The sequence below is a fragment of the Carassius carassius genome, chromosome 18 (assembly GCF_963082965.1).
Source record: "Carassius carassius chromosome 18, fCarCar2.1, whole genome shotgun sequence".
Classification (NCBI taxonomy): domain Eukaryota; kingdom Metazoa; phylum Chordata; class Actinopteri; order Cypriniformes; family Cyprinidae; genus Carassius; species Carassius carassius.
This window is the reverse complement of record NC_081772.1, coordinates 12,750,480-12,775,986: the sequence shown is the minus strand read 5'-3', so window position 1 is coordinate 12,775,986 and position 25,507 is coordinate 12,750,480. Positions and strand designations below refer to the sequence as shown.

Sequence of the window (25,507 nt, the reverse complement as noted above, 5' to 3'; positions counted from 1 at the left end):
AGTTCTTGACACTAAGCTAAAAAAGGAAGCATACAAGAGCCATATAATCCTTTGATCTGGGACAGTTCAGACATCAGTGTTATCATTTGTCAGCACTAATCGTAGTATTACTGGAAGAATGCAATGCATGCAAGACTGGCATGTGGTCCAGCTGTGCTTCCTATGACATCTACCAAACGTTTAAACTTAACTGGTTCTCACTTACTCAGTCTGAAAGAATGGGAATCATCAGAGTTTTTGAAGAAGCTTTACATATTTTTTTATTGTTAAAATGATGGAAAAATGACACTGAAGTGGATTATTTGGAAGCACTAATAACATTTTTTGTTAGCATTCACAAAAACAGCATGATGTCACTACAAACTAATTTCCTCTTTAAATTCTTTGAAGATAGCTTCTGCAAATGAGTGGACGTTCAGCATTATCCAGCCCCACAAACGTTGATTTAACCAAGCTATGAAAACATACTGTGGGTCTTAATTTAAGTATAAAGTATATCCAGACCAAAGGTCATTGATAAGAAGTAATCTGATGATTTAAAACGAAGTCTGCATGAGGCTTAAGATTTGTTAACAAAGCAAACGCTCACCTAACCGGCTTTACAAGCTCTCTCTCTCACTTCTCATCTTAAAAGCCACTGAGCCAAAAGAGCTGGTTTGACTGGAAGAACATCTACCCTATTGGCCCAGCCTTCAGATCAGCTAACTGCTGGTGAGGTAATGTGAGCAGAGAGCTTGGTTAACACAGCAGCATCCGCTTCCACACACTTCAACTATAGATGATTAGGCATCAATGAAACTGAGGGCCTCAAAATAACATAATACTTGAGGAAATAGCTGCAATTACTATGATTCTCGAAGTTTTAAACTACAAAAGTGCTTTTCTAAAGACATTTTTTTTTTACTATGTTTGATACAGTAAAAACAGTAATATTGTAAGAATAATATTACAATTAAAAATATTTTTTCTATTTTTATATATTTTAAAATGCAGTTTATTTCTGTGATGGTAAATCTGAATTTTCAGCAGCCATTACTCTAGCCTTCACTGTGGCATGTGATACTATAGAAATCATTCAAATAAGCTTTTTTTATTTTATTTATTGTGAATGTTAAAAACAGTTGTGCTGCTTAATATTGCATGCAAACTGTGTGTGTATGTGTGTAATGACTGAATTAATTGACAGTAAGTCACTTTATTTACAGTAACTTCTGGGGTGTGGGTTGTAAAGAAAATTATGTCAATACAACCATTGTTACTTCTTTTATTTTCATTTTACTATAATGAATAAAGAGAGTCATCTTTCTGCCTCCTTACTTTCTGACCTACTGTCATAAAATTGGCTGTTTATTCTCTCTCTGAGGGTCTTGGCAGTACAACTTTACAAATTAATTTAAGAGGATATTTGGTGGATATTTCTAGGTGAGGGTTCATAGGGAGGCAGATGGAAAGTTCACAGTCCAAAACAACCTTGGGAAAAATAGAAAGCTTGAGTACCTAATTCTACGGCCGAAATGCTTGAAACTTTAACAAATAAATGAGTAAGCTGGCATGGCAAAAGACATTGCCACATTCCCATGGGTCAGTTCAAGTGACAAAAGATGCATAGCCACAGTACCTGTCCTCTGTTTCTGAACGCGTGCGTTTATTGAAAAAAGCTGAGGATTTTAGAGCCAAGATTCAAATGAAAACTTGAGGCTGAAGGGGTGGGCTTTCTGATTGAATTTCCAGTAACAGTTTTGTTATTCAGAGAGGTATGGGGGATGGAAAGCATTGAAAAAGCACAGCACTATAGCTTCCTGGGTAAAAATATTGAGTCTTCTTCCTTTTCAAAGTCTTTATAATGCCCTCGAATTGTTTTTATATCATGATTTACTTCTGAACAAATTCATATTTGCTATATTTGCATATATAAAGTCAATATCTGAAGCAGATCCAGTGAGAGTTGCTCAGCATTGTTTGCATATGCTATCACACAATTCAAAAAGCACACAAACATAGTTTAGGGAGGGTTAATGTTGATTCCCGATAACATAAGAACATGACCCATGAGTTAGCAACTGCATACATAAAGTGGTGGCCAATGAAAAGAAGATTACAGATGGAGAAGGGAGTCAGTCCAGCAGTCTATATTCCATCACAAGGGTGTTTTGGGTTGCCTCATGGCCTGTGAATGTTACACCTTAGCACATAGTAAAAGTCCACAGGGAGGCAAAGTAGTGTCTGGAGGGGAACTCCCCTCACAGCGGGGTTCATGCACCCTTCCCACACAACAGTTTTTCCCTCCCAAAACAGCACATCCTTCAGGCAATCAGATGTAGCCGTTAAATTCCGTTCACGAGGGGTCTCAGTTTAAATACCCCCTTAAAAAATAAAGATCCAAACACAGGTTTTTGCAGCGATTCCACAGAAGAACCATTTCAGACTCCCTAAAGAACCTTTCAGTGAACAGTTCTTAAAAGACCAATTTTTCTCATAGAGTTAAGAATATTTTAATAACCCAAAGAACCCTTTTCTACTATCCTTTGCGTGTAAAAGCTCATAACAGAGCCCCACGTGAGATGAAAATGGCAAATTTTATCACTTGAGTACTTGAGTTTATAAACCAAGTGAGCTCACGTGCCTCTGGAGTGTTTATGTATACACAATGATATAAACTGTGGTTAACGTCATTTCACTGGGTCTGGAGAACACATGTAAACACGTCAATCTGAGCAGCTAAACACCCTGATATTTTATTGTTATATTGAGTTGAATTCATTGGAAAAGTGCTGATGGTGGATGGCTTATTTAAGATGTGCTCTGTTGGCTAGCTAGGGGGTGTAGGATGGTCTAACCCCCACCCCGAGCAGAGTTCCTGGGAGGTTCGCACCTCCGGGAGGGATGATTATCCTGTCAGGAGCATCTTCACAGCAACCTAACAGGATCATTTCAAACCCCGGAGTTGTTTTCACAGCCTCTATGGGAATGGTCATTCCAAATGGTCAGAGGGGAATGAAGCAATGCTACATGGGAAACAGTATTTGAATAACAACAAGGTCTCTGAACCCTGACCTTTAGGTTCTATTCAAGGGCTCAAGCATGATTTCAATACGAGTAAAGCCCAATCAGCAGCATTTGTAACATGATATTTATTGCAAAAAAGGAGAGAAAAAAATCGAGGTTACAATGAGAAACTTACAAAGGAATCAAATAGGGCCAATTTATGGACAATTTAAAAGGTTTTTCAAAGCTTGTTTTGAAACTTTTTTTTTTTTTTTTTTTTGGAAAATCAAGCAGTCATTTTTACAGTCGTTTTACACTGACTTGGGAACAAACCTGTTAATTTTTAAAGAAATGAATACTTCTATCCAGCAATTATGCATTAAACCTGACAATAATATGACAATAAATACAATGTTAAAGTAGGTTTCTATTTCAAATAAACTATGTTCTTTTGAACTTTCTCTCCATAAAAGAATCCTGAAGAAAAAAAAATATCAGTATCAGTCTCCACGAAACTGTTTTCAGTATTGATAATGAGCAGCAGATTAGCATATTAGAATGATTTCTAAAGGATCATAATGACGCTAACAACTGGAATAATAGCTGCTGAAAACTCCACTGTCATCAAATGAATAAATTACACTTTAAAATATATGAAAATACACAAAGAACCGTAATTGATCGCTTCTGAAACTTAAACCATGTTAACAAAAATATAGTTGAATCTTGTAGCTATACTATTTAAACAAATTACTATTTTAAAATTAACGGATTGGCCCCATTTACAACTAATGTCCTTTGGTAATAAACAGTGACAGATTTGTGGTCATTTAAGATTAACTTTTACTGAACCATGATTAATAATTATTTTGGCTGTTAACCATTGCTGATATTTTCTTTTAAAAGTGAAGGTAAAGTTGCATAGTGTATAACCACAAAACCGCATGAGCAAATAAACATGGGTGTTTTCCTGGTCCTTTTCCCAAACAGGTAAACTTGAATGACAACTTTAGCACATGTCTATGCAACAACTGGTAGTGAGGTCTTATAAGGAACTTGAAGAATATTTAAATACAAATGTGGCATGGAAAACGTTAGGAGAATCCCAAGTAAAGAAACACATCAACTAAAAAAGGTTTTGTGTACCACAAAACCACAGTAAGAGCTATAGTCTGGTGGACATTCACAACAGCTGCGCACCAGAAATACTACGAACCTGATATTGGAAGAAAGCTTCATTTGCCTTCTGTTGTCTGACCTCTAGAAAGCATTTACTTGGTAGACATTTCCACGTCTTATTTCTAAAATGTAAATGTAATCTAGACATCGATAACATAACTATTAATTCAACTACTTAGTTTTAAATCACCTAAGTAACTCAGAAGCTTTGTGGTGCTGTAAATTCTTCAATAAGAGCTCAGATAAACTTACAATGAGTGGAGACTGTATGCTTAACCTCAGACATAAACTGCTTTGGGTAACAAGACAACCTGACAAAAGCATGAACAGTTAAATGCTGACCCACCAAAAAGTAAATGAGATGCATTAGCATAATCCCTCCAGTGACCCACAACAATGGTGGCCAAGTAAAATCTGCTTTAAAAGCTGAATACACTGATTTGCCATACATAAAATAGAGATTTTTTAAGTATTTAATTAAAACTGCTTTATTTTTATTTTTTAATAGAAAAAAAAATAAAGTTATTAAATTAAAATGTCATATGGTTAACCTATTAAAATAGTAGATCACTAAAATCATTGCTCCAGATCACAAAATTTGGCACACATGTCCCTCTAGTGGCTAATTAAGGTCAGAATCAGAAGGAAAAACCAGCTATATTCATTGCAATATTAATATAGAAAACATTTCAAACACTTACTACAAAAAATTTAAATATCAAAATTAGGAGTATATGAAAAATAATAAAATAATAATAATAAAAGCACTAACATATGAAATGTCTGATCATAAAATTATGTTTTAAATGAGGTGAACTGTACCCAGTAAGTTTGTGGATGCAAAATCTAACAAACCATTACATGTAACAGAAAAATGTAGTGTAGATGACAATGACCAACAATTCACTTCTGGTTCTTTCCGGTTTCGAAGAAAGACTCTAAAGTAAAAGAAATAGAGCCATAAAACATTTATAGACACAGAAATGACATTTATGTAAAACATGTAAATTATGAAGCGAACGAACCATTACCTCGGTCTCAACTGGTCTGTGCTAAAATCTCTTGACAGCTCCTGTACACTTGAACCAAACAATTCAGCCGAGGCTTTGAACTCTGGCAGAAGAATGCAAAATGTTCATTTACAGACTGACATGCCAAAGATTCTTCATTTTGCTTTTGCAAAAGAACAACAGCTGCTTCTTACCTGGAAAAGAGGGACAACACTGGCCACTGTTTCAGGATCAGCTGGGTCCTTGATCAGAATGCACAGATAGTATATAATGCTGTGCTGAGGCGGAAACAGAAGGGTGATTATTTTGGACTATTTCTAAATCAAAATGTCCATCATGCACAAGAGTCACTGGGGAAAACGGCATGTTTACCATATAAACTGCCTCGTTGATGACAATGTCTTTCAGTTTGCTCATCTCAATGAAGATCGTGCTTTCTCGCCCAGACGCATAAGATGAAGACAGCTGGACACCGAGGGAACCGATTATGAGAAGGGTCTCATGGTCCACCTTCACGAAGTGAATATGAATCATCATCCCAACCAAAGTGAGGATAATGGCACTCGACAGGACAGCCGTGTTCTAGAAATTAAAGACATTGTTATTACAAGAATTTCACTGTAGTATTAGAAAGCTTAGGAATTCATATTCTTGCAATATAAAATGTTCTTACCTCAGTGAAGAAAAATACAGCATAAGCAAATAACCATATGAAGCAGGTGTAGACCATCACCTTGCGCAAGGACAGCTTCGGTGAGGTGACTGTGAACTCTCTGCAGAAAGCCGAGTGAGTTTGGCAGTCTAAAGAGATCAAGTTGCCGTTTATGTCTGTGAACTCTTCCTCGGCCATGTCGATCACCGTCAGAACATTATATGATTCAGGATTAAATAGCTTTGCTTTGACAATCACTCGACAACAAACAGCGTTATCTTCTTCTTATGGGGTAAGGCGTTGGAAAATGAATAGAATCGTGTTTTTCCGCCACCTAATGGACTGGAGTGTAGAAAATCTCTGTCCTAGTGTCCTTCAGATCCTGGCTTTCATTAGTGAAAAAAATAAACGTAGTCCATACAATGATTATGCTTACTAGTTATAAAAGTGACTTTTTAAAAGCATATTCTTTGTGACAATGAACACAATGGACTTTACACATACTTTTTAAAAGAGTACTCGTTACAGAAATATTATTTAAAATATAATTTTGAACCAATTTGTATACTATCTACAATTAAATGAAAGTAACTAATTAATAACTAAACTAATAGTTTAAACTTTGAAAGTTTTCACTTATTTTAAGATTTAATCAAGTGCTTCACATGTGCTTTAATATGTCAGTCTACATTTTAAGCGTACCTTTAAAGCACAACAAAATATGAAAATAATTTAAAATGTACTTAAAACGTATTTGACATTGCAAAGTGCCCTTTTCGGGTTTAAGTGTTAAGAAACAATTGTTATCCTGGACCACAAAACCAGTCTTAAGTCGCTGGGGTAATGTGTAGCAATAGCCGAAAAAAAAAAAAAAAAATACATTGTATGGGTCAAAATTATCGATTTTTCTTTTATGCCAAAAATCATTAGGATATTAAGTAAAGATCAAGTTCCATTAAGATGTTTAGTAAATTTCCTACTGTTAATATATCAAATCTTATTTTTGAGATTAGTAATATGCATTGCTAAGAATTAATTTGGACAACTTTAAAGGCGATTTTCTCAGTATTTAGATTTTTTGCACCCTTAGATTCCAGATTTTCAAATAGTTGCATCTCAGCCAAATATTGTCCGATCCTAACAAACCATACATCAATGGAAAGCTAAATCTGAGTTTTGTGGTCCAGGCTCACAATTGTTCATTAACTTTATTTCATCTGCAGTATTATTATTAGTCTGTCCCCTTGAATGTTGCCAAAAATTATCTCGTTTTTGAAATCATATAGCTGTTGACACTCACCAGCCGAACTCGATCACGTCCCATAAGTAAATTATGCTTCTGTGGAAAATGGACTATGTTTCCCATCGGTCTTTGCGGCTGGTAACCTTTGACAGCCGCTCCAGTGAAAACAAGCCGATCAGCTGATTTGACCTGGCAACAACATTTACCCGAATCTACCGGGGAGGGGAATCGTTTTACAAACTGGTGGAGAAAAAAACAGTTCTCTTGACATCAACCGGCTTATTAATTTGTGTAAAACAAAGGGTCGTTGTCGCGTGCGATGTTTAAGGGAATTCAGCAGCTTGTTTGATGAAAACTGCGGTGTGATTCTGGCTCGAAATCAACTTGTTTTGTTCGGTCAAAGCGGTGTTGTTGGGTTAACATACTTTAAGGACAGTCTGAACGATACTAAATTATTAATTCAGCTGCATTAGTGATATTTCTAACCCCCTAGTATTTGTAGTCTTTGAAATTTAAGGTGTTTTTACAGACACGTATGCTAAGCTCAGCTAGCACGAGTACGTTAACAAAGCCCAGGGCGATAACAACACCCGAATGTAGCTGTTTTCTTACTAGTTTCATGTGCCAATAAATGCATGTCGGTGGTTGTTGCTTGTAGTTTATAAGTTAAGACACTTTAGACCGCTTGATCAGTTTAAAATCAACAAGAAAGCTGACATAGTGGCAGTGCTATACTGTTGTCAACTAATCTATTTATAGTTCATATTGAATATTTGATTTTAAGCCAGTGTCATAATCTGACACATCACATTTTGAATTCCAATGAAATTCAAAGCAAACAAGTTAGTTATTTTGTTTAGGATCTCAAAGGCATCATATCTGAGGCATTAAATATCATCGGTCTTGTTGATCGCTGCTGTAATTTAGTGGTTTCAACTTTGAGGAATATAGTTGGTGTATTTACAGAGTGATTGTAGTACTTTAAACTCGGTTGCTTCCGTTCGGTTCGCTACCTCGCTGTTATATTTAGACGTATAATGAACAGTCAGGGCTCGTCGGTGGGGAAGGGGGTGAACGGCGTCCTGGTTTGTCAGGAGAGTTTCGCCTGCGGTGGCTCCGACGAGGCCGCCTTCGAGTGCGACGAATGCGGCAGCGTGCAGTGCGTCCGCTGCGAGCTGGAGCTCCACCGCCAGGAGCGCATGAGGAACCACGACAGGATCCGGATCTCACCTGGCCACATACCTTACTGCGATTCATGTAAAGGGGGCGGGGGTGTTCCGAACGGGGGTCGGCTGAGAGCAGTGGTCCGCTGTCAGGGATGTAAAATCAACCTCTGTTTGGACTGTCAAAAAAGGACTCACAGTGGGGTCAGTAAAAGAAAGCACCCCATCACTGCCTACTCTCCCCCGAAACCCGTGGAGAAGAACTGCAGCACTGGAGATGAACAGCTGGATGCGTTAAAAGCTAAACTTGATCAAGTCACCAGTTTTCTTCTAGTGGATGAAAAGGAAGATATGCAGGTAAGTTAACTCAACTTGTGCAATTCCTGTGCTGCTGTACAGCTTTCCCCCTCTTTATAAAGTTTTAATTCTGGTTCTCAAATTTGATTGGCTGAGTGGCGTTGAAAGAGTGCTGATATGGAGCTCATTGATTGGCACTAGACCCTCTTTTTTTTAGAAAGTATCTAAACGGATTAGTGTGCATTTTTATCTTTATTGTGTTTGAAAAGAAATAATTTTTTGATTTTCAGAATTTGAATATTTAGAATGGAGTTTTTAATTGAGTATTATAACGAATGTAACAGATTAATGATCTCTCCAAGCAAGTTTTCTCTCATCTTTTAGATTATACGTTGCATTTTGACAGGCAAAGTGTGATTCTTTTTCTTCTTTTTGAACTATATGTTGGAAGGAAATTACTTATAAATCTAATAAATTACCAAATTTCATAAACTTACGTTACTGAGCATAAGCTCTTTTATGCAACTGTTGTAAAAAAAACTAAAACAATGTGACACAAGAAAAACGTGTGATATTGAGTGAGGTGAGACTCATTCTTAAACTATATTTATTTCCACAACCTGAACAGGTCAAGGATGAGGAGGAGTTTGTGAGGAAGTTAGGCTGTAGCCCCGAGGAGCTCTTGAAGGTGGTGTCCATTTTCGGCAACACTGGAGAAGGCAAATCCCACACCCTCAATCACACTTTCTTTTTGGGTCGTGAAGTTTTCAAGACATCTCCAACCCAGGAATCCTGCACCGTTGGGGTGTGGGGAGCACTGGACCCTCTTCATAAGGTAGTGGTTGTTGACACAGAGGGACTTCTGGGGGCAGGTACTAACATTGGACAACGAACCCGCCTCCTCCTGAAGGTGCTCGCAGTCTCCGATCTGGTCATCTATCGGACACATGCTGACCGGCTACATGATGATCTTTTCAAGTTTCTTGGAGATGCATCAGATGCGTATCTAAAGCATTTCACGAAGGAGCTGAAAGCCACAACTGCACGCTGTGGTTTGGACGTGCCCCTTTCAACTCTGGGTCCTGCTGTTATAATCTTCCATGAGACCGTCCACACCAAGTTATTAGGCTCAGGTCAGTTTCAAAGTTTTGGGTGTTTTCCATTTTGCTGTCCTTCTCACCCAACAAGTTAGGAATGACTTTGAAATAGATATGGTAAGAAGAAATAATGAATGCATTATCTTTATAACTCTTTCACACCCCTGTAGACAAGCCATTAGAATCAGCTGAGCGGCTTCTTCAGGAACGTTTCCGAAAGCTTGGCCTCTTTCCAGAAGCATTCAGCTCTATTCAGTACCGGGGCACTCGAACCCACAACCCCCCGACTGACTTCGGCGGTCTTCTGCGCAGCGTGGAGCAGCAGTTAGACAACAACACTACACGATCTCCACGTTCTGCTGGTGTCATCTACAAAGCCTTGCAGGTATTTATTTATTTTTGTCATTGATAAGCTCAATAATTCTTTTAGCCTATCGATGACATGAAGATGTGGAAGTTGAAATGTACTGTAGTTTGTGTGGCTGATCAAGCTCTTGTTCTCCAGGCTTTGAGTGAGTGCTTCAGTGGAGAGATTCCTGATGAGCATCTGGCAAGCAACTCTTTTTTTCCAGATGAATACTTTACCTGCTCCAGCATCTGCCTCAGCTGTGGGTAAGTCTTCGCATCTCAGGAATCACTGCACTTCTGATTTCAAATCGGTTTAGGATTTCTAAAGCAATACTCAGAAGAGAGTTTGGGGTTAGTGGTCTCTTAAGTTTACCAAAGCTGCATTCAATCAAAAACACAGTGTAAATTAAATACAATATATATATATATATCGTATTTTCCGGACTATAAGTCGCACTTTTTTTAATAGTTTGGCTGGTCCTGCGACTTATAGTCAGGTGCGACTTATTTATCAAAATTAATTTGACATGAACCGAGAGAAATGAACCAAGAGAAAACATTACCGTCTCCAGCCGCGAGAGGGCGCTCTATGCTGCTCAGTGCTCCTGTAGTCAAATTCAAAGGATTGTTTAAAAATAAATATAGAGATATTGCTCTAAATGGTTCTGAGATATCCCAGAGTAACATTTAAGTATGTAAAATTATTTTTTTATATATATTTTTACCCACAAAAAAAGTTTTTCTTTTTTCTTTTCCTTTTCTTTTTTTTTTTTTACAGTTGAGTAATTTGCATAAATGTTGAGAACTGGTTTGGGTGAAACATTTAAAAGAACTGGTTCAATGGAGTTATTTTGAATGGTTCCACACAGGTGGCTAAACTAGTAATTAGACATATGACTATACTAGTTTTGACTCTTGTAATGCAGGTGCAAAATTCCTCGCATGTACACCCTCCTAAAGCCTGTTCTGAATTAGGTATTTTAACAAATGTGAATCTAAGGGTGTATTCACACCAGGAAATTCTGCTAATCCACTTGCTTTGGTCCGGACCAAATAAAATACTGATTACATTTTTTGTTTTTGTTTGGTGTGGTTCGCTTTCACACTGTCCTTTTTGCAAGCGAACCAGAAATTGTAAACAAAACCACATGTGTGCTAATGGTCATCCATTCATTGGAAAGAAAAACTCAACTGTACCAGAGTTTGTTTGGAGTCGGGGCGAGTGAGATTGCTATATTCACACCTGCCCAATAGATCCGCACCAAGGGGGGTAAACAAACTTGAGTTCGATTCAATCGAACCAAACAAGACAGGTGTGAATGCCACCTAATACTTGGTGGCATGTTTTTTTTTTTTTTTTTTTAGCTCTGGCTGTAAAAACAGCATGAATCACCTACGAGAGAGTGTGGCACATGAGGCTAAACACCGCTGCCGCTATTCAGCGCACTATGATAATCGCATCTATACCTGCAAGGTAGGTCGTAAACAATGCAACACATGACCTGACCCTATAGGCTACACAAGCTTTGTGACTGTCCACGTCTGACATTGTGTGTTAACCTGCTATTCCAGGTTTGTTATGAGAGTGGAAAAGAGGTGATTGTGGTTCCAAAGACGACGGCATCCTCTGACTCACCATGGTTTGGCTTGGCCATATACGCCTGGTCTGGGTGAGTCATGTTATTGAATTATAGCTTTATAAGGTGCATTTAGTTTAGTTCATTTAGACATACCAGACTAAGTTGTGCTTTTTCCTTTGCAGATATGTGATCGAGTGTCCAAACTGTTCGGTGATCTATAGAAGTAGGCAGTACTGGTATGGGAACCAGGACCCTGTTGATACAGTGGTTCGGACTGAGATCCAGCATGTCTGGCCAGGGGTGAGAGTAATCTGCTTTTTATCCCATGTTTCTACTATTTAAATAGCAAAAAGAACAAGCTTTGTTTACCTTCACATTTACGTCTCAGTCCGACGGATTCCTGAAGGACAACAACAACGCTGCGCAGAGGCTGCTGGATGGTGTGAACTATATGGCTCAGTCTGTTTCAGAGCTAAGCGTCAAGCCTGCAAAAGCCGTCACTGCCTGGTTAACAGACCAGATTGCCCCAGCTTACTGGAAGCCTAATTCTCTCATCATTGTGAGTTTTAATGCTAGGCAATTTGAACATGTCTTTTTAATGATGAGAAGTCTCCACTAAAACACTAAAACGTTTTCCAGAGATGTAGAACCTGTGGAGAGGAGTTCCAAGATAATGATACAAAGCACCACTGTCGGGCTTGTGGAGAAGGTTTCTGTGACGGTTGCTCCTCTAAGACACGGCCAGTCCCGGAGAGAGGTTGGGGCCTGGCACCTGTGCGAGTCTGTGATGCCTGTTTTCAAAACAGAGGAATCCCAGAAGGTATCGCAAAATAATTTACGATTTTAAACAACATTTTATTTTAATAAATTTAAATTACTCATGTGATGGCAAAACTGAATTTTCAGCAGCTATAACAGTCTTTAGTTACACAAGAAACCTTGAAACCATAACGCTGCTTAAAAGCATTATTATTCATGTTGAAAAGAGTCTGATAAAATATTGGATGAATAGAAAGTTCAAAAGAATGTTTATTTGAAATAGAAATCTTTTGAAACATTATCAATGTCTTTGCTGTCACTTTTGAGTGAAAGAAGGGCATATGGCACCACCAGGGACAGTAAATCATGACTTAATTCAAATTTTTGGCTGATCTATCTTTTTAATGCCTCCTTGCTTAATAAAATTATCTTAAATCTTACTGGTATCAAACTTTTGCATAGTAGTGTATATATTGTACTGTATATACATATTGTAATTTCAAAATTAATCAAGAAAGAGGCTCAAAAGTAATTTTTTTTTTATAATCTGCTGTGCATTGAGGCAAATCATTTGTATCAAAAATAACGCCTTGCTAAATAATGTAAAAAACAGAACAATGCATGGTTTACACAGGTTTGAATTACTTTAAAAGTACTACACACTTGATGTCCGACACTGGTGCAACATGTTGTGACATAAACATGCAGTATTTGAATCCATAATATGAATAATATCAAAACTGGTCTCATATAGAACTACTGGATGCAGCGCTGGAAGAGGAGCAAGGTGGGACTCTGATTGCCAGGAAGGTGGGAGAAGCTGTTCAGAACACTTTAGGAGCGGTAGTCACTGCTATAGACATCCCTCTTGGTGAGTTCTTCACTCGTCTTAGAGCCTATAAAAATGTTAACATGACAGTATGTAAATGCTAATGTGAACACACACTGGAAATACTGTTGAGTGTCAATATGTTATAATGTTTACTAATAATAAACCTTAGACTTGTTTAAAACCTGTTAACTGTACGGGACGGCTTCATTTACTTCACTATATTACAGTTAAATCCTAATCTAAGCATGACAAACTATATATCGTTGGAAAGGTCTAAGACCCCTAAATAGATATTTTACCAATCTTATTTTGTTAAAAATTATGTAGGAAAAGTAATAGATTCATTTATGGCAAGAGTGCAGCTCAAAAACCTACATAACAGGAGTTCTGACCTTTGTCAAAAAAAAGCCTTTTTCTCGATCACTAATCTACACTTTAGAAATCATCAGAAATGATATATCACTTGAAAACTTAAAATCTCAAAATTCATCCTTTGAAACCCATTTTAAAATCAAACATTGCATTACCATGAAAATGGTACATCAAAGTAATGTTACAAAATGTTTTCAGTCATGAATTATAAAAATGTAGGTTTGGATCATGCACTTTCAAGTCTATGTTCAAAAATATGAGTGACAGTTAACAGGTTAAGTAATTTTCTGTGATCTTTAGGATTAAGCATTTCAATTTCAGAACAGTTACATACTTGTGCAGGAATATCTCAGCATGTATAAATGACCAAATGCATTTACTAGGTCTGGTAAAAGATGCCGCCCGTCCAGCATATTGGGTCCCTGACCAAGACATCCGTTGCTGCCACCAGTGCCAGCGTGAGTTTAATGCCCGTCTCTCTATCCATCACTGCCGTGCGTGTGGACAAGGAGTATGTAACGATTGCTCCTCTGATCGCCGGGCCGTGCCCTCCAGGGGTTGGGACCATCCAGTGCGGGTGTGCATCACCTGCAGCCAGAAATCTGGAGAGCTCTAGCAGAACCGAACATCGCTCCGCATTATAAGACACCATCGTATTTGGCCTGAGTGCTTCAAAACAAGTCGGGATGGAAGAAGCACTGAATCCAATGAATGATTGTTTGAGAGGAACATCTCTGCCTTTTGTTCCAACACTTCATTCACATCATGCTCCTACATAAGCTGTTCACAGTTTAACAAGTAATGGCCTACGTAATTTCTTCTTTTAAAGGTTAAATCCAGCAGGAAAATACATGCATGTCAAACCCTGGACAAATCCTTTGTCTACCATGCAGTATGTTACCTGTGGGCAGGCCCAGATGGAAAGTTGGAATGAACATTTTGGGGAAAATCTACAGAATGGGTTTAAACAAGATAGAAAAAAAGTGTTAAACATGATCAAAGGTGCAAAATATGAATGATGTCCGTTCTATTTCTGTGACTGCAGATCCATATGGGCTTTCCTGTGGGTAAAGGCAGCTAACATATGGCCTCTACGTGATACATAGACCGGTGCACAAATATGAATGTTTACCATCCTGTTGTGTAATTCAATTTTCAATTTTAAGAAAATGTGCTTTTACTTGTTTAAATCACAAGATTGCCCATATTGTTTAGCATTCCTTTACCCTCCAAGAAACCCTAGAGTAGATTTTAAACCGTTTCTATTATTTGCGTATCATGAAACAGATCTGGCATGATCACGCTAAACTATCAGATGGCGATCATTTAATTTAGATGTGTATTCGAGCAGGACGTTTATGTTTGAAGTTTTTAAAAACAAACCTTTTTAATGAAGGAGTACCACTTTTGCCGACTCAAACTGCATAGGGACTCTTAACACAAAGCCATGATGAAACCGTATAAATTACGTGTCAAAAGAGATGCCAATCTGCATAAGTCTCATGTTGTCAGATGATAGTTGCTCTTATTTAGCCCCTGGTGTGTGTTATGATCACTGTCAGTTAAATTATTTTCTTGGCCAAATGAACACTCATTATGTAGAATCAGGTTATCGTAGACTCAGTGAGCCATCATGTGTGGATGACCGAACATGACTGACACAGACATAAGAAACATGAATATCATTTTATGTTCTTTGCACCTTGTATCCTAATTAAATTAGACTTGAGTACCTCCAAGAGTGTGGCTTAAATATAAAAATGTGTAAATGCATATTTGTACTTAAAGGGACAGTGCACCCCCCTTAAAATAAATAAATAATAATAATCACACCCCCCCCCCCCCCACAACAACAATGTGGTCGTTATTTACTCACCATCATTTTGTTTCACACCTGTATGTTTATAAAAGAAGATATTTAGATTACATTTTTTCCCTATAAAATGACAGTCAATGGGGTCCAATGTGGTGATTTGATAAACAAAAACAGTTAAAACATTAAATTCATGTTGGGATCTGAACTAAAGTTACAGACAAAATTGGATTTATTTTGAACATTGAAGAATGGTTTCCCTTTTTTTTTTAATACAAAAACATCCAATATATTTGGTGTAAAATGTTTCCCCCATAAGAAATGAAAAAATTCAAACATGAAATTGCATTTAAGAAGGTATGTTTCAAGTGACTATCTTTTACAACGATCCATCTACTGATGATATAACAGACAATAAGTATTCTGAATACATCATAGTCTAATCCAGAATATTTATTAAAAATAACTAAAGGCAAATGGTAAAATGGTAGGACGGTAGGACACAGTAAGAACGGCAACAGATGTATTTTCCACACAGCAGCCTGATTTTCGTTTTTAGATGGTAACTGTTAGAACTGACCCTCCAGTGTTAGTCCATCCTGATAGTCTTTGTCATAAGAGTAATAGTACAGATCATGACGAACAGCCATAAGGAGTCCAGGTAGTCCTCTTCTACCACCCAGCTGGGAGGAAAACACCACATTTGGGATCGAGTCTTTCCCAGCAGGGTGAGGTGAGGGGATGGTCCTGAGGAGACGGCTGTCGTGGAGGCTCCAGAGCCGGGTGTAGCAGTCCTGACCCACTGCAAACAGCACACAATGAGATGTGGTACAAGCATTGCACTGCACTGCACTGCACTGAACCGAGTTTATATGAAAAAGATGTACCAGCAAGCAGCAATCCTTCTGGCTCATTGACATGAATGGGTAGGTAGGCATATTCATTATGGTGTCCTTCATACTGTTTAACAGAGCGCTTAACACGGATGTCCCACAGCTTTATCTGTTCAGTGACAGTATGAAGGGAGAATAAAAGTTGGATCATTCAAAGCTCTAAATTGTTATTAATAGCATGATGGTCATTTTAGTTGTTTATCACAGACAGACCTTGCCCAGCATGTCAGCAGCGAGTAGGTAGTTTTCATCCTGTAGCAGTTGGATCGAGGTGATGGCCGACTCCTGGAAGAAGCGGTTGGTCTTCCAACCGTGAGTGCGACCCCTGTCACGCTGACGCAGGTCAATGCTGAAGATCTCTCCTGAGCGACAGCCGTTGAACAGCACGGGAGCCTAACATACGAGGAACATGGCACACAGTTTCACACAGATATCTTTGCACACATGCATAAAGAAAAAAAACATGAGCTAATATTTACAAAAGGGGAAGAATTCTGTAAACTAGATTACTGTTGGCTATTGTTTTTTGATAAACCAAAAGCTGCTGTATACTATAACTTAGTAAAATCCTGGAGAGTTTAAACATGGTATAGACCAGATTTTTATTAATACAGGATTTAGCACTTCAAAAGGTGCACTTTTCTTTTGTGCGATGTTGACTTGGACTTATCAAATTTAGTGGTATAGATGCAGCACTACACAAATCATATCTTTCTGTAAAACATTTTAATGAGGTGAAAATGACCGTGAGCACATTCAAATTAAAGTAAAACTGAGGGAGATTGGAGTAGGAGATGGCAAACATGATGCAGGTTAGATTCAAACCACAAGCATATGCACTACAACTGCGCCATGGCCCAAAAAAATCATTGTACTTTTCTCACCCTCACGGCAAACTGTTGAGCTAGAACATCACTGCCTGCGAGGTATGTCGCTCTCCGTCCGGTCACAGCATCCGTCACAATCACTTGTCGAGAAAGGCCTAGGTATACAAAAAAAAAAAACTTAATTTTATATATATATATATTATGGTTTTTACTGTATTACTGTTCAAATAAATACGGTGACCATAATTTTCATTTCAACAGCAAATTATAGAAACACATACAAACAAAGAGTCATAACCTCACCAGTGCTGAAGGTTTTATCAGCCTGTGGGTTGAGGCACCATGCACATGACCAAGCTGTGGAGATCTTAAAACTGCACAGCATCCCTGGTTGATCTGATGGAAAAATAAGTCCTTTCAGTATAATAAAGGGAAAACAAATAAAAAATGTTTTAAATTTAAAAATGTGGGAGACCCTAAAGAAAACGATTTGTACCTGGATTGAAGTTGCTGAAAAGAGAAGCAGGTAACAAGCTTACACAGCCTGGGGTCTGAGAAATGCCCACCAGACACAAGCTAAAAAGACTTGTCAAGAAACACTTCCTCATCGTTTAGAGATGTTTGTGACTTTTTAGTGATTGACTAATAGTCATTTATAGAGTAAATATACAGGTATGCTCCTATTGTAATGATTATGCACTTTATTCAAACTAAGAGTTATTATTTGGCTTAGATTCATAGAAGTATTTCACAATTAACAAAGGGAAATCTGAATGAAGAAAGACTAAATGTATTCAAATTACGATGATATTAACCCCCTCCACATCTGTTTTGTGGTGTTGTTAACAATTATTTGACAATTTATTTAACTGGCCACTGGTTATGATTAGCGTTCATTTAGTGAAACCACAATACAGACCTACAGGTTCAAAATAAGCATATAATAATTGTAAGATGTAGTTTTTAGAACCTGAAATGTTTGAAGGATACAGAACATGTGAGTCTGTGTGTGTCACAGAGGCCCAGCATACGGAGTTCACCTGAAACAAAATGAAAAGGACACAGTACTATGAAACACCTTATTTTTGCTGGAAGGAATTCATTGCAAATTTCTCAGATTACCTTGCGGTTAGTAAAATAAAGGTTATCGCACATCTCCACCGACAGAGAGCCTTTTCTGCAGCCATGGAAATTCATTATGCCATACTTGCAGCCTCCGTGCGACACATCGTTTACTGTGAAGACTCGCTCACAAGCTGAATCTGCCTAATAAGATGCATCCAGAAAAAAGAAAAACACAGTCAAGACTAAAACCACAATCACTGCCAAAACTTAATCTCTCCTTCTGCTAGTTTTTCAAAGAACAGACAACTGGAGGCCAAAACTTCCAGTAACACCCGCCAGGGGCAATCCATTTCCATGAAAAAACTACATTTTTTTGACTGTTCTCAAGTTGCCTGTCCTCAGAATAACATGCTGTTTTTCCACTGAGAACACATTTAAATGGAGTTGCCACAGAAATCAAGTTTTAAGTTTTTCCCTTAAATGAGAGTCTTACAACAATGAGATGGAAGTTATCGGTGTTTGGGCTGGTGGAGTTGGAGCTCTGCACCTCCAGCCGGTGACGGTGCATCCCACTGACTTTCACTTCATGGATCAGCCTGCAAAATGAGAACACCCTTGGAATCGAATTCATTTTGGGATGCATTTTTTTTCTGGTTGTGTCCACATGCTATTTTATTTCATACCTAGAATAGGAGCTTGGGGGCAGCAGACCCAGATGTCTCTTCTGTAACAGCAATGCAGAATTCAGCCCAGTCCTGGGAGCTTTCTAAACATGAAACGAAATGAGAAACAATGAAAAAGAAAAACACCTGCACACCTCAACATAATGATTTATTACCGACAAAACCCATCCAAGTACTGCAGCTATGCTTGTCATTAAAACATCCATAGATTTCTCTTTATAGTTGAAATTTAGTGCAAAAATTTGATACAAGCAGTGTGGACTGTCCGCACTACATTTATGTGAAAGTGAAAGTGAAAAGTGAAGTGACATTCAGCCAAGTATGGTGACCCATACTCGGAATTTGTGCTCTGCGTTTAACCCATCCAAAGTGCACACACACAGAGCAGTGAACACACACACACACACTGTGAGCACACACCCGGAGCAGTGGGCAGCCATTTATGCTGCGGCGCCCGGGGAGCAGTTGGGGGTTCGATGCCTTGCTCAAGGGCATCTAAGTCGTGGTATTGAAGGTGGAGAGAGAACTGTACATGCACTCCCCCCACCCACAATTCCTGCCGGCCCGGGACTCGAACTCACAACCTTTCGATTGGGAGTCCGACTCTCTAACCATTAGGCCACGACTTCCCTCTAGCTATGTATAGCTAGAGGACATATTGAATATTTCCCCAACTCACCTTCCTAGGACCATCATCCTCTGCCAGTAGCGCAGATCTCTTTCTCTCCTCTTCCTTTTTCTGGAGCCCTTCTTTTGTCAGAGGGTTACAGTTGTTGTGTCCAGGCAACAAACGAAAGTAGCGGTTCTTCTCTGGGTCAAAGTAGAAACCCGGCAACTCTGTAAATAATAATGGTTAATGGTTAAATGGATTAATTTGGACTCATATAGCAGAAAGATGAGCAGAGAAAAAAAAAAACAGTAAAGTAAAAGTTCACCTGGTGCAGATGAGGATGCTGTGGATGGACCTGTATCACCTGTTGTGCTTTCAGAACTAGAAAAAGGACTAATGTTAATGGCTAATATAAAGTTAAATACAAGTCCAACTGAAAATAATCTAAATAAAATTTTACTGGAAAGAACTGAACTACCAAAACGACTGACTCTAGGTCTCAATACTTTAGTATGAACACTTTAGGATTGTTCAATAAAAAAAACATCATTCACCCTCATGTTGTTTCAAACCTGCATGACTGTCTTTTGTGGAAACAAAATTCACTTTGACTGCATCTTTTGTCCATACAATAAAAGTGAATATTACTGAGGCATTCTTTCTGCTTGACATCACCTTTTGTCTTCCACAAAAGCGCTCAAACAGGTTTGCGACAACATGATGGCGAGTAAATGACATCATTTTCATTTAAAGGAGCGTCCAGGTGAAAACGATAGCCTCAGTCTGTGTAAGTTACCTATATTCCTGCTCCTCGTGGGCTGAACGGTGTCTGCTCCGCCACTGTGACGGACCGTGCTGTCGATGACGGTCCGTGCCACTCGATCGCCAGTTCCCCCGCTTCATTTCTACTTCCCAGGAGTCATGCCAATATATCTGCTAAATTATTCAAAACAGATTAATGCCTTTCAATTTAAACAAAGAGGCACAATTCTATTTTTTATATTATATTTTTGGTTTTAGCACATATGAAGAAAACCCTAAACTTTCTGGATAAACACTGATTTGTTATGGAGCTGAACAAGGAGCTAGCATGCTAAGACAACTATTATGAAAATGCACGTGGCCCGTTCATGTTAACGGTTACTCTTGCTGAAGAGAACTCACGTTAATATATTTATTGATCGCTGGAATAAATTGTAAACTTTGTGTAAAAAGGAGAGTCATAATAAACATACCTGATAAAGATGCACTCGTGCCGACTTCTTCCTGTTTGGAGATATTATTTCCTCAGAGCACCGCCTCCTTACTGTTCATTGGTGGAGCCCTGAGACAGTCCAAATGGTTTTTGAATGGGAGTTTGCTTAAATCCCGTAAAATAAGGTCCGTGGTTCACACAAGCTCAGGATACTTTCACGTTTTATTCTGCGACATAAAACACACTTACATCTCACTCCTGATTTTTAAAAATTGTTACGTTTCTTAAAAAAAAGACGGTATTCACTAAAATAAGTTTCATCTTACCATATAAAAACGCTTTCACTCTGCTGTTATTTAATAGAATAAATGCACTAGAATTGTATCAAATAGTACGTGGAAATTCAAATATTCATATTCATTATCCTAATAATTCAAATATTCATATTAATCCAAGATTAATTGACTTTTAATGCACCTTGTTTCGAAATGTACAGAAAAGCATGCTTTCATATGTTTTAGTAATTATATATATTTCATTTATTCACTATAATTTTTATTACTAATGTCTCATTTCAGTTTTAGTTGTGATGCTAACAGCCGATCCGCCTACAAAGTGACGTCATAGACCCCGCCCCCACTCTATTGAAAACATGTGATTGGATAATGAGCTGTCAGTCACGAGGCTAAAGGAACGAATAAAAAATATAAATAGTTCTTATTAGCAAGATCTAAATGTGTTTTCATGATGATCGTTGTATGTATTTATATTTAAATGAAAAACGGATAAAAATAATATAGGCGCAAAATATATAAAGATAGCCTATATACTGTTTATTTACGTTGTTAATTTTATTACCATATATTATATTGATTATTAATTAATTTTCATATATTTAAAATAGGCTCTATACAAATAACCAAGCAAAATTTGCAATAATTTTGCAATAAAAAACTGCAATAAGTCAATTAAAATAAAAATATACAATAAAAACTTACAGATGAATGTTATTTTATAAAGACTACAAGAGGCTTTTATTCTGTTGCTGAATGTAAAACAACACGTGCCGTTTCTCTTCAACTTACAAAGCAAGTAAAGATGTTGAAATAATGTTTATAATTTTGACAGCTCACAGAAGCCACGCCCAGATTCTGGTTCCTAGTATTGTATTGGCCAGACTGCCGGACACTGAGGTCCGTATTGGCTGTTTTTCTTTCACAAGAAAGAACTCAGAAGAGATTTGGAATATTAGGTTACATTGTGGCAAAATGGCGACTGTCATTCAGAATCCACTGAAAGCGTAAGTAATTCTAAACATTATTTTCGCTCGTTTTCGAAGATGTGCTGTATTCCGCATGATTTAGAGAGTGGGTTCAGATCGACGCTCGAAATAGGACTGTATGCATCGTGCATTTTGTATTTCAGGGAATTATGTTCAAACGAATAACTGTTTAATCCATGTAGTTTCTCATTGTGTGGCTGTCAAATATATACATATGTAAATACATTAGAAGCGTGGTGTTCGGACATTCATTCTGCAAAATATGCTATATGTGTGTCTCAGCATTCAGCCTCTGATGGTCAGTGTTAGTGATGGATGCTTTGAGAGTGTAACGTTACACACTCCGTTGTCTCCTTTGCAGGACATCTAGATAAAGCCTCGGCCATATATGATATCTGTCGGGATGAGCTTTCATATGAGCGCACTGTATGTTACGATAAACAACTTATAACGTAAAATAGTCATTTAAAGATTCAGATGCAACGTGGTGATGTAAACTTATTCTATGTTTCGGTTGCAGTATTGTTTTAAAAATTCCCATAAGATGACTTCGAATAATTTTCCTGTTGTGGCCTATGTAGAACTGACAGACCCTGTCACATAGGCTACACACACTGAGTATTAGAAAGTAGCAAGAACGAGTAAAATATAAAATATGTTAATTTTCTATAAGAATTAATAAGATAACTTTTTTTAACACACAACAGCTTTCAGTTGTGTCTAACGTTAGTCCCTTCGTTTTTGTACACCCGCGTGATAGTAAACATTACATCGGAAATTGTTTGGTATGAGATATACATTGATATTTGCGTCGTGTCTGGTGAATAAATGCCGTTTTATATGTGATGACATATTAAAGTAGTATAAAAACAGGCTAACAATCATGAAGTCAAGATTTAAATGATGAATAACAATGGAATTCACTGTCCTGTTCTCTGTTGTTTGTCTGTGGAAGTGCATGTGACAAATTCCAGGTTTCGATTACATTACATTTATTAGAGCTTTAAGAAGAGGTCAGAAGGATTTGCCCTTATTACTGACATTTGTCAGTACCTTTTGGTTTTAACTGAGTAGTCCTGATGTGGAGCTTTGAAGGAATTGGTTTTAAATATTTGATGGAGAAAGAAAGGATTTACTTCCCGTGTGGTGTCTGATAATCATTCATCTTTATATTAACAAAGCAAATACATGTCACTGTTAGAATTTCACATATGCCTTTATCTTATGATATTCCCACATCAAATAGTGAGTGGACAAAATGAGGAATATTTGCAGTTCTGCAGGCATTTAAAAGAAAAGAAAGAAAAAGTTTAGGTATCTATGTTTAAAAATGTTTAAAGATCAATAAATACTCATGGTATTTAATATATGTTATATTTATGCAATACCTAGTCATGTTTTACAGCCTATAACATATATATGTGTGTGTGTATTGCATATATTGAATGGCATGAATAACTACATTATTTACAAAGTGTCTTTTGGTCCTGTCTTATCTTGCAAAGGAGTGAGCTAGGATTGCATCTGGTGCCTCCTCAAAAAATAAATGAATAAATAAATAAATAAATAACACCCTTAGATTCATACCAGCCTTACTCATAGTTACTTTAGTGATTCGTCTCCATTCAAACTCAAGCTGATTTGTCAATGTAAGTGTATACACTGAGGGGGATGCACCATCTCTAAATGCTGTAGTGGAGCAGATTTGCAATATCCCAGGATCCTTCAGTACCCATCTGTTCTGATGACTAGCCGCAGAGATGTCAGTGGGCAGGAGACAGAGCCCCATCTGCTCCAGATCAGGGACACAAAGCTCCCCTCCCACCCCACCAAAAAGACATCAGGGGGTCACTGGGAGCAGGAAAAGGAGCCGTGCTCACCTGTCTAAGCACATTTATGTTTTTTACTTCTTCCCACTGCTATTATTCGAAATACTTTGCTTTAAAACAGTAAGCATTTTCCCTTATTTTGTTACGGAGGAATCTGTGAATGTTGGATTTGGTTAACAAAGACTGTTACTTGTATAATTTGGCTGTATTTTCTTCCTCTGTAAATCTCATTATGTTGCCCAGGCAAATAATGTGTTTCTTGTCTGGTTGTTCGTTGTGAATGAGATTACTTCCCAGCACTGTTAAATACAAGTGTTGTTTTCTACCAAGGAGCATTCATATTATAAACTGTGTTCAGCAGCATTTAGTCTATTCATTTATTAGTGTCTGGAGAGCGGGGTAAGGTGGTTTGCATTCGTTTCGTCTCATATAAATCGAGGGGGCGTTGAGGTGGTGAATATGTGGAGTTAAGGTTAAGGCGCTTGCAGTAGCCTGCTCCCCCCCCCCCCCATCTTCATCTGTCTGGATGCATTTCATTTTCGCATTACAACTGCACTACAAACACCGTTGAGCCAGAGGTCTTTGTGTGTCCAGGAACAGGGGTTTGTGCTGGGATAGACTCCACTACTCCAAACCCTTTTCCTGTTTAGCATTTTTCTTCTTGTATATACCGAGTCTCTTTAAAAACATGTTCTTACTCAGCTGAAATAATAGGGCTTGCACAAAAAAAAAAGAAATGGACATAAAAAAATAAACTACAAAAACTGAAAGGAAAGAATATTTTACATGCCTCTTTTCATTCCATTCCATAATCCATCTCCAAACAGTCTAGACCTCTACATCACCCTTTTCTGTTCTTTTAAATAAAGACACTAAATATTTGCTAACAAGCCCGACAACTGCACACTCCAGGACTTCTTCAAGCTCTTCTGGCCTCTCTCTCTCTCTTGCTGAAGGCCCTTTCTTTATTCAGCACTGAGGGGTTTCTCTCAGAATGTGAGTGATATCATGAAAGCACAGCAGTCTGATGAGGCTTTTTTTCTTACAGCCTAAATTTGCGCTTCAAGACTGACTAAAGAGGTTCAGCAACTTCAGAGCAGAGCTGAATTAGGCATTGCATTTCCATTACAGTCATACTTTATTTTACAGGTTCATAATAAATCATAAAATTAAAATTTCTGGGTGTTACTTGCATGTGAATTACCATAAGAAAAGGCATCTCCTAAATAGTTTTATACTGTGGGTGATTATAAGCTTCAAGTTTGTTTTAGTGCTGCAACGACGCGTCGACATCATCGATTACGTCAACTACAAAAATACGTCGACGTGCGTGAAATGCGTCAACGCGTCACACTGTTTACATCTCGCTTAATGGCATACAGGGAATGGAGAAAGTGATGATTCTGATAGGGAGAGGGATAAAATAAAAGATAAAGTAAGTCTGTGGGGGTTTCGAACACGCGTTAGGGGCCGTTCACATATCGCGCCTAAAAATGCGTGGAAAATGCTAGGCGCACCGCTTTCTCCTTCTTTCCAAAGCGCTCGGGCAGTTGCGCCCCTGGGGTGTCTGCCGTTGCTAAGCAACCATTCATCTTAGCTGAGCTTTCAACGTTGTTACGGGAAAGGATGAAGCTGATTGGTTAGTTCTTATCTCATGACCTGCAGTGCGCTTGGGGCATTCTGAAAAGTTGAGATGGTTTTAACTCGATGCGGTGCTGACGCACCTGTTTTCGCATGCGTATTGCGACCGCATCACTTACATTATGAGCGCGCATACCGCGCGCCTACACTGG

At 38.1% G+C, this 25,507-nt stretch overlaps 4 protein-coding genes across 8 annotated transcripts in view; 2 read left to right on the top strand and 2 right to left on the bottom strand.

Moving 5' to 3' along the window:
* Positions 1–4,686: 4,686 nt before the first annotated feature.
* On the bottom strand, positions 4,687–6,190 carry pigh (phosphatidylinositol glycan anchor biosynthesis, class H). Of its 2 annotated transcripts, none has more exons than XM_059498650.1 (5): positions 5,848–6,190; positions 5,547–5,756; positions 5,369–5,452; positions 5,196–5,277; positions 4,687–5,102 (listed from the first exon to the last, which is right to left on the bottom strand). In XM_059498650.1, exons 1-4 carry the CDS (start codon positions 6,022–6,024, stop codon positions 5,203–5,205), a joined length of 546 nt encoding a protein of 181 aa, XP_059354633.1. In that variant the 5' UTR covers positions 6,025–6,190; the 3' UTR covers positions 4,687–5,102; positions 5,196–5,202. The 2 variants fall into 2 exon arrangements, with proteins under 2 accessions (XP_059354633.1, XP_059354632.1); XM_059498649.1 differs by having other exon boundaries at positions 5,190–5,277; positions 5,848–6,189.
* Positions 6,191–7,220: 1,030 nt separating this feature from the next.
* Positions 7,221–15,256, top strand: LOC132092418 (zinc finger FYVE domain-containing protein 1-like). Its single transcript, XM_059498646.1, has 11 exons — positions 7,221–8,589; positions 9,158–9,662; positions 9,797–10,011; positions 10,132–10,238; positions 11,340–11,448; positions 11,547–11,644; positions 11,737–11,854; positions 11,943–12,113; positions 12,194–12,374; positions 13,068–13,184; positions 13,901–15,256. The coding sequence occupies exons 1-11, from the start codon at positions 8,107–8,109 to the stop codon at positions 14,131–14,133; spliced, it is 2,337 nt and encodes a 778-aa protein (XP_059354629.1). The 5' UTR covers positions 7,221–8,106; the 3' UTR covers positions 14,134–15,256.
* A 350-nt stretch (positions 15,257–15,606) lies between these two features.
* Positions 15,607–20,745, bottom strand: LOC132092419 (DDB1- and CUL4-associated factor 4-like). 2 transcript variants are annotated; one of them, XM_059498647.1, is made up of 14 exons: positions 20,644–20,745; positions 20,205–20,344; positions 19,734–19,789; positions 19,478–19,635; positions 18,799–18,881; positions 18,609–18,711; positions 18,173–18,316; positions 18,041–18,090; positions 17,547–17,626; positions 17,354–17,446; positions 17,108–17,205; positions 16,437–16,616; positions 16,218–16,332; positions 15,607–16,132 (listed from the first exon to the last, which is right to left on the bottom strand). In XM_059498647.1, the coding sequence occupies exons 2-14, from the start codon at positions 20,309–20,311 to the stop codon at positions 15,900–15,902; spliced, it is 1,500 nt and encodes a 499-aa protein (XP_059354630.1). In that variant the 5' UTR covers positions 20,312–20,344; positions 20,644–20,745; the 3' UTR covers positions 15,607–15,899. The 2 variants fall into 2 exon arrangements, with proteins under 2 accessions (XP_059354630.1, XP_059354631.1); XM_059498648.1 differs by having other exon boundaries at positions 20,205–20,341; positions 20,644–20,739.
* A 935-nt stretch (positions 20,746–21,680) lies between these two features.
* The window catches only part of LOC132092417 (zinc finger protein DPF3-like), a 40,696-nt gene continuing 36,869 nt past the window's right edge, over positions 21,681–25,507 (top strand). Inside the window, exon 1 of one of the 3 annotated variants that reach the window (XM_059498643.1) lies at positions 21,681–21,903. In XM_059498643.1, coding sequence (XP_059354626.1) covers positions 21,713–21,903 — 191 coding nt within the window. In that variant the 5' untranslated portion in view covers positions 21,681–21,712. The remainder of the gene's footprint in view (positions 21,904–25,507) is intronic. The other 2 variants (XM_059498644.1, XM_059498645.1) reach the window with 2 other exon arrangements.

What these genes read in the sequence shown, in the direction of transcription:
- pigh (XM_059498650.1), bottom strand. Translation starts at nt 6,024, where the DNA reads ATGGCCGAGGAAGAGTTCACAGACATAAACGGCAACTTGATCTCTTTA. An exon ending in TCAACGAGGCAGTTTATATG is followed by an intron (nt 5,453 to 5,546) that starts GTAAACATGCCG and finishes TTTCCGCCTCAG; the next exon opens with CACAGCATTATATACTATCT. An exon ending in GTGTTGTCCCTCTTTTCCAG is followed by an intron (nt 5,278 to 5,368) that starts GTAAGAAGCAGC and finishes TTCTTCTGCCAG; the next exon opens with AGTTCAAAGCCTCGGCTGAA.
- LOC132092419 (XM_059498647.1), bottom strand. Translation starts at nt 20,311, where the DNA reads ATGAAGCGGGGGAACTGGCGATCGAGTGGCACGGACCGTCATCGACAG. An exon ending in TTTATTTTACTAACCGCAAG is followed by an intron (nt 18,091 to 18,172) that starts GTAATCTGAGAA and finishes ATTTTGTTTCAG; the next exon opens with GTGAACTCCGTATGCTGGGC. An exon ending in CTGCTGACATGCTGGGCAAG is followed by an intron (nt 16,333 to 16,436) that starts GTCTGTCTGTGA and finishes GTCACTGAACAG; the next exon opens with ATAAAGCTGTGGGACATCCG.
- LOC132092418 (XM_059498646.1), top strand. Translation starts at nt 8,107, where the DNA reads ATGAACAGTCAGGGCTCGTCGGTGGGGAAGGGGGTGAACGGCGTCCTG. An exon ending in ATGAAAAGGAAGATATGCAG is followed by an intron (nt 8,590 to 9,157) that starts GTAAGTTAACTC and finishes CAACCTGAACAG; the next exon opens with GTCAAGGATGAGGAGGAGTT. An exon ending in CACCAAGTTATTAGGCTCAG is followed by an intron (nt 9,663 to 9,796) that starts GTCAGTTTCAAA and finishes ACACCCCTGTAG; the next exon opens with ACAAGCCATTAGAATCAGCT.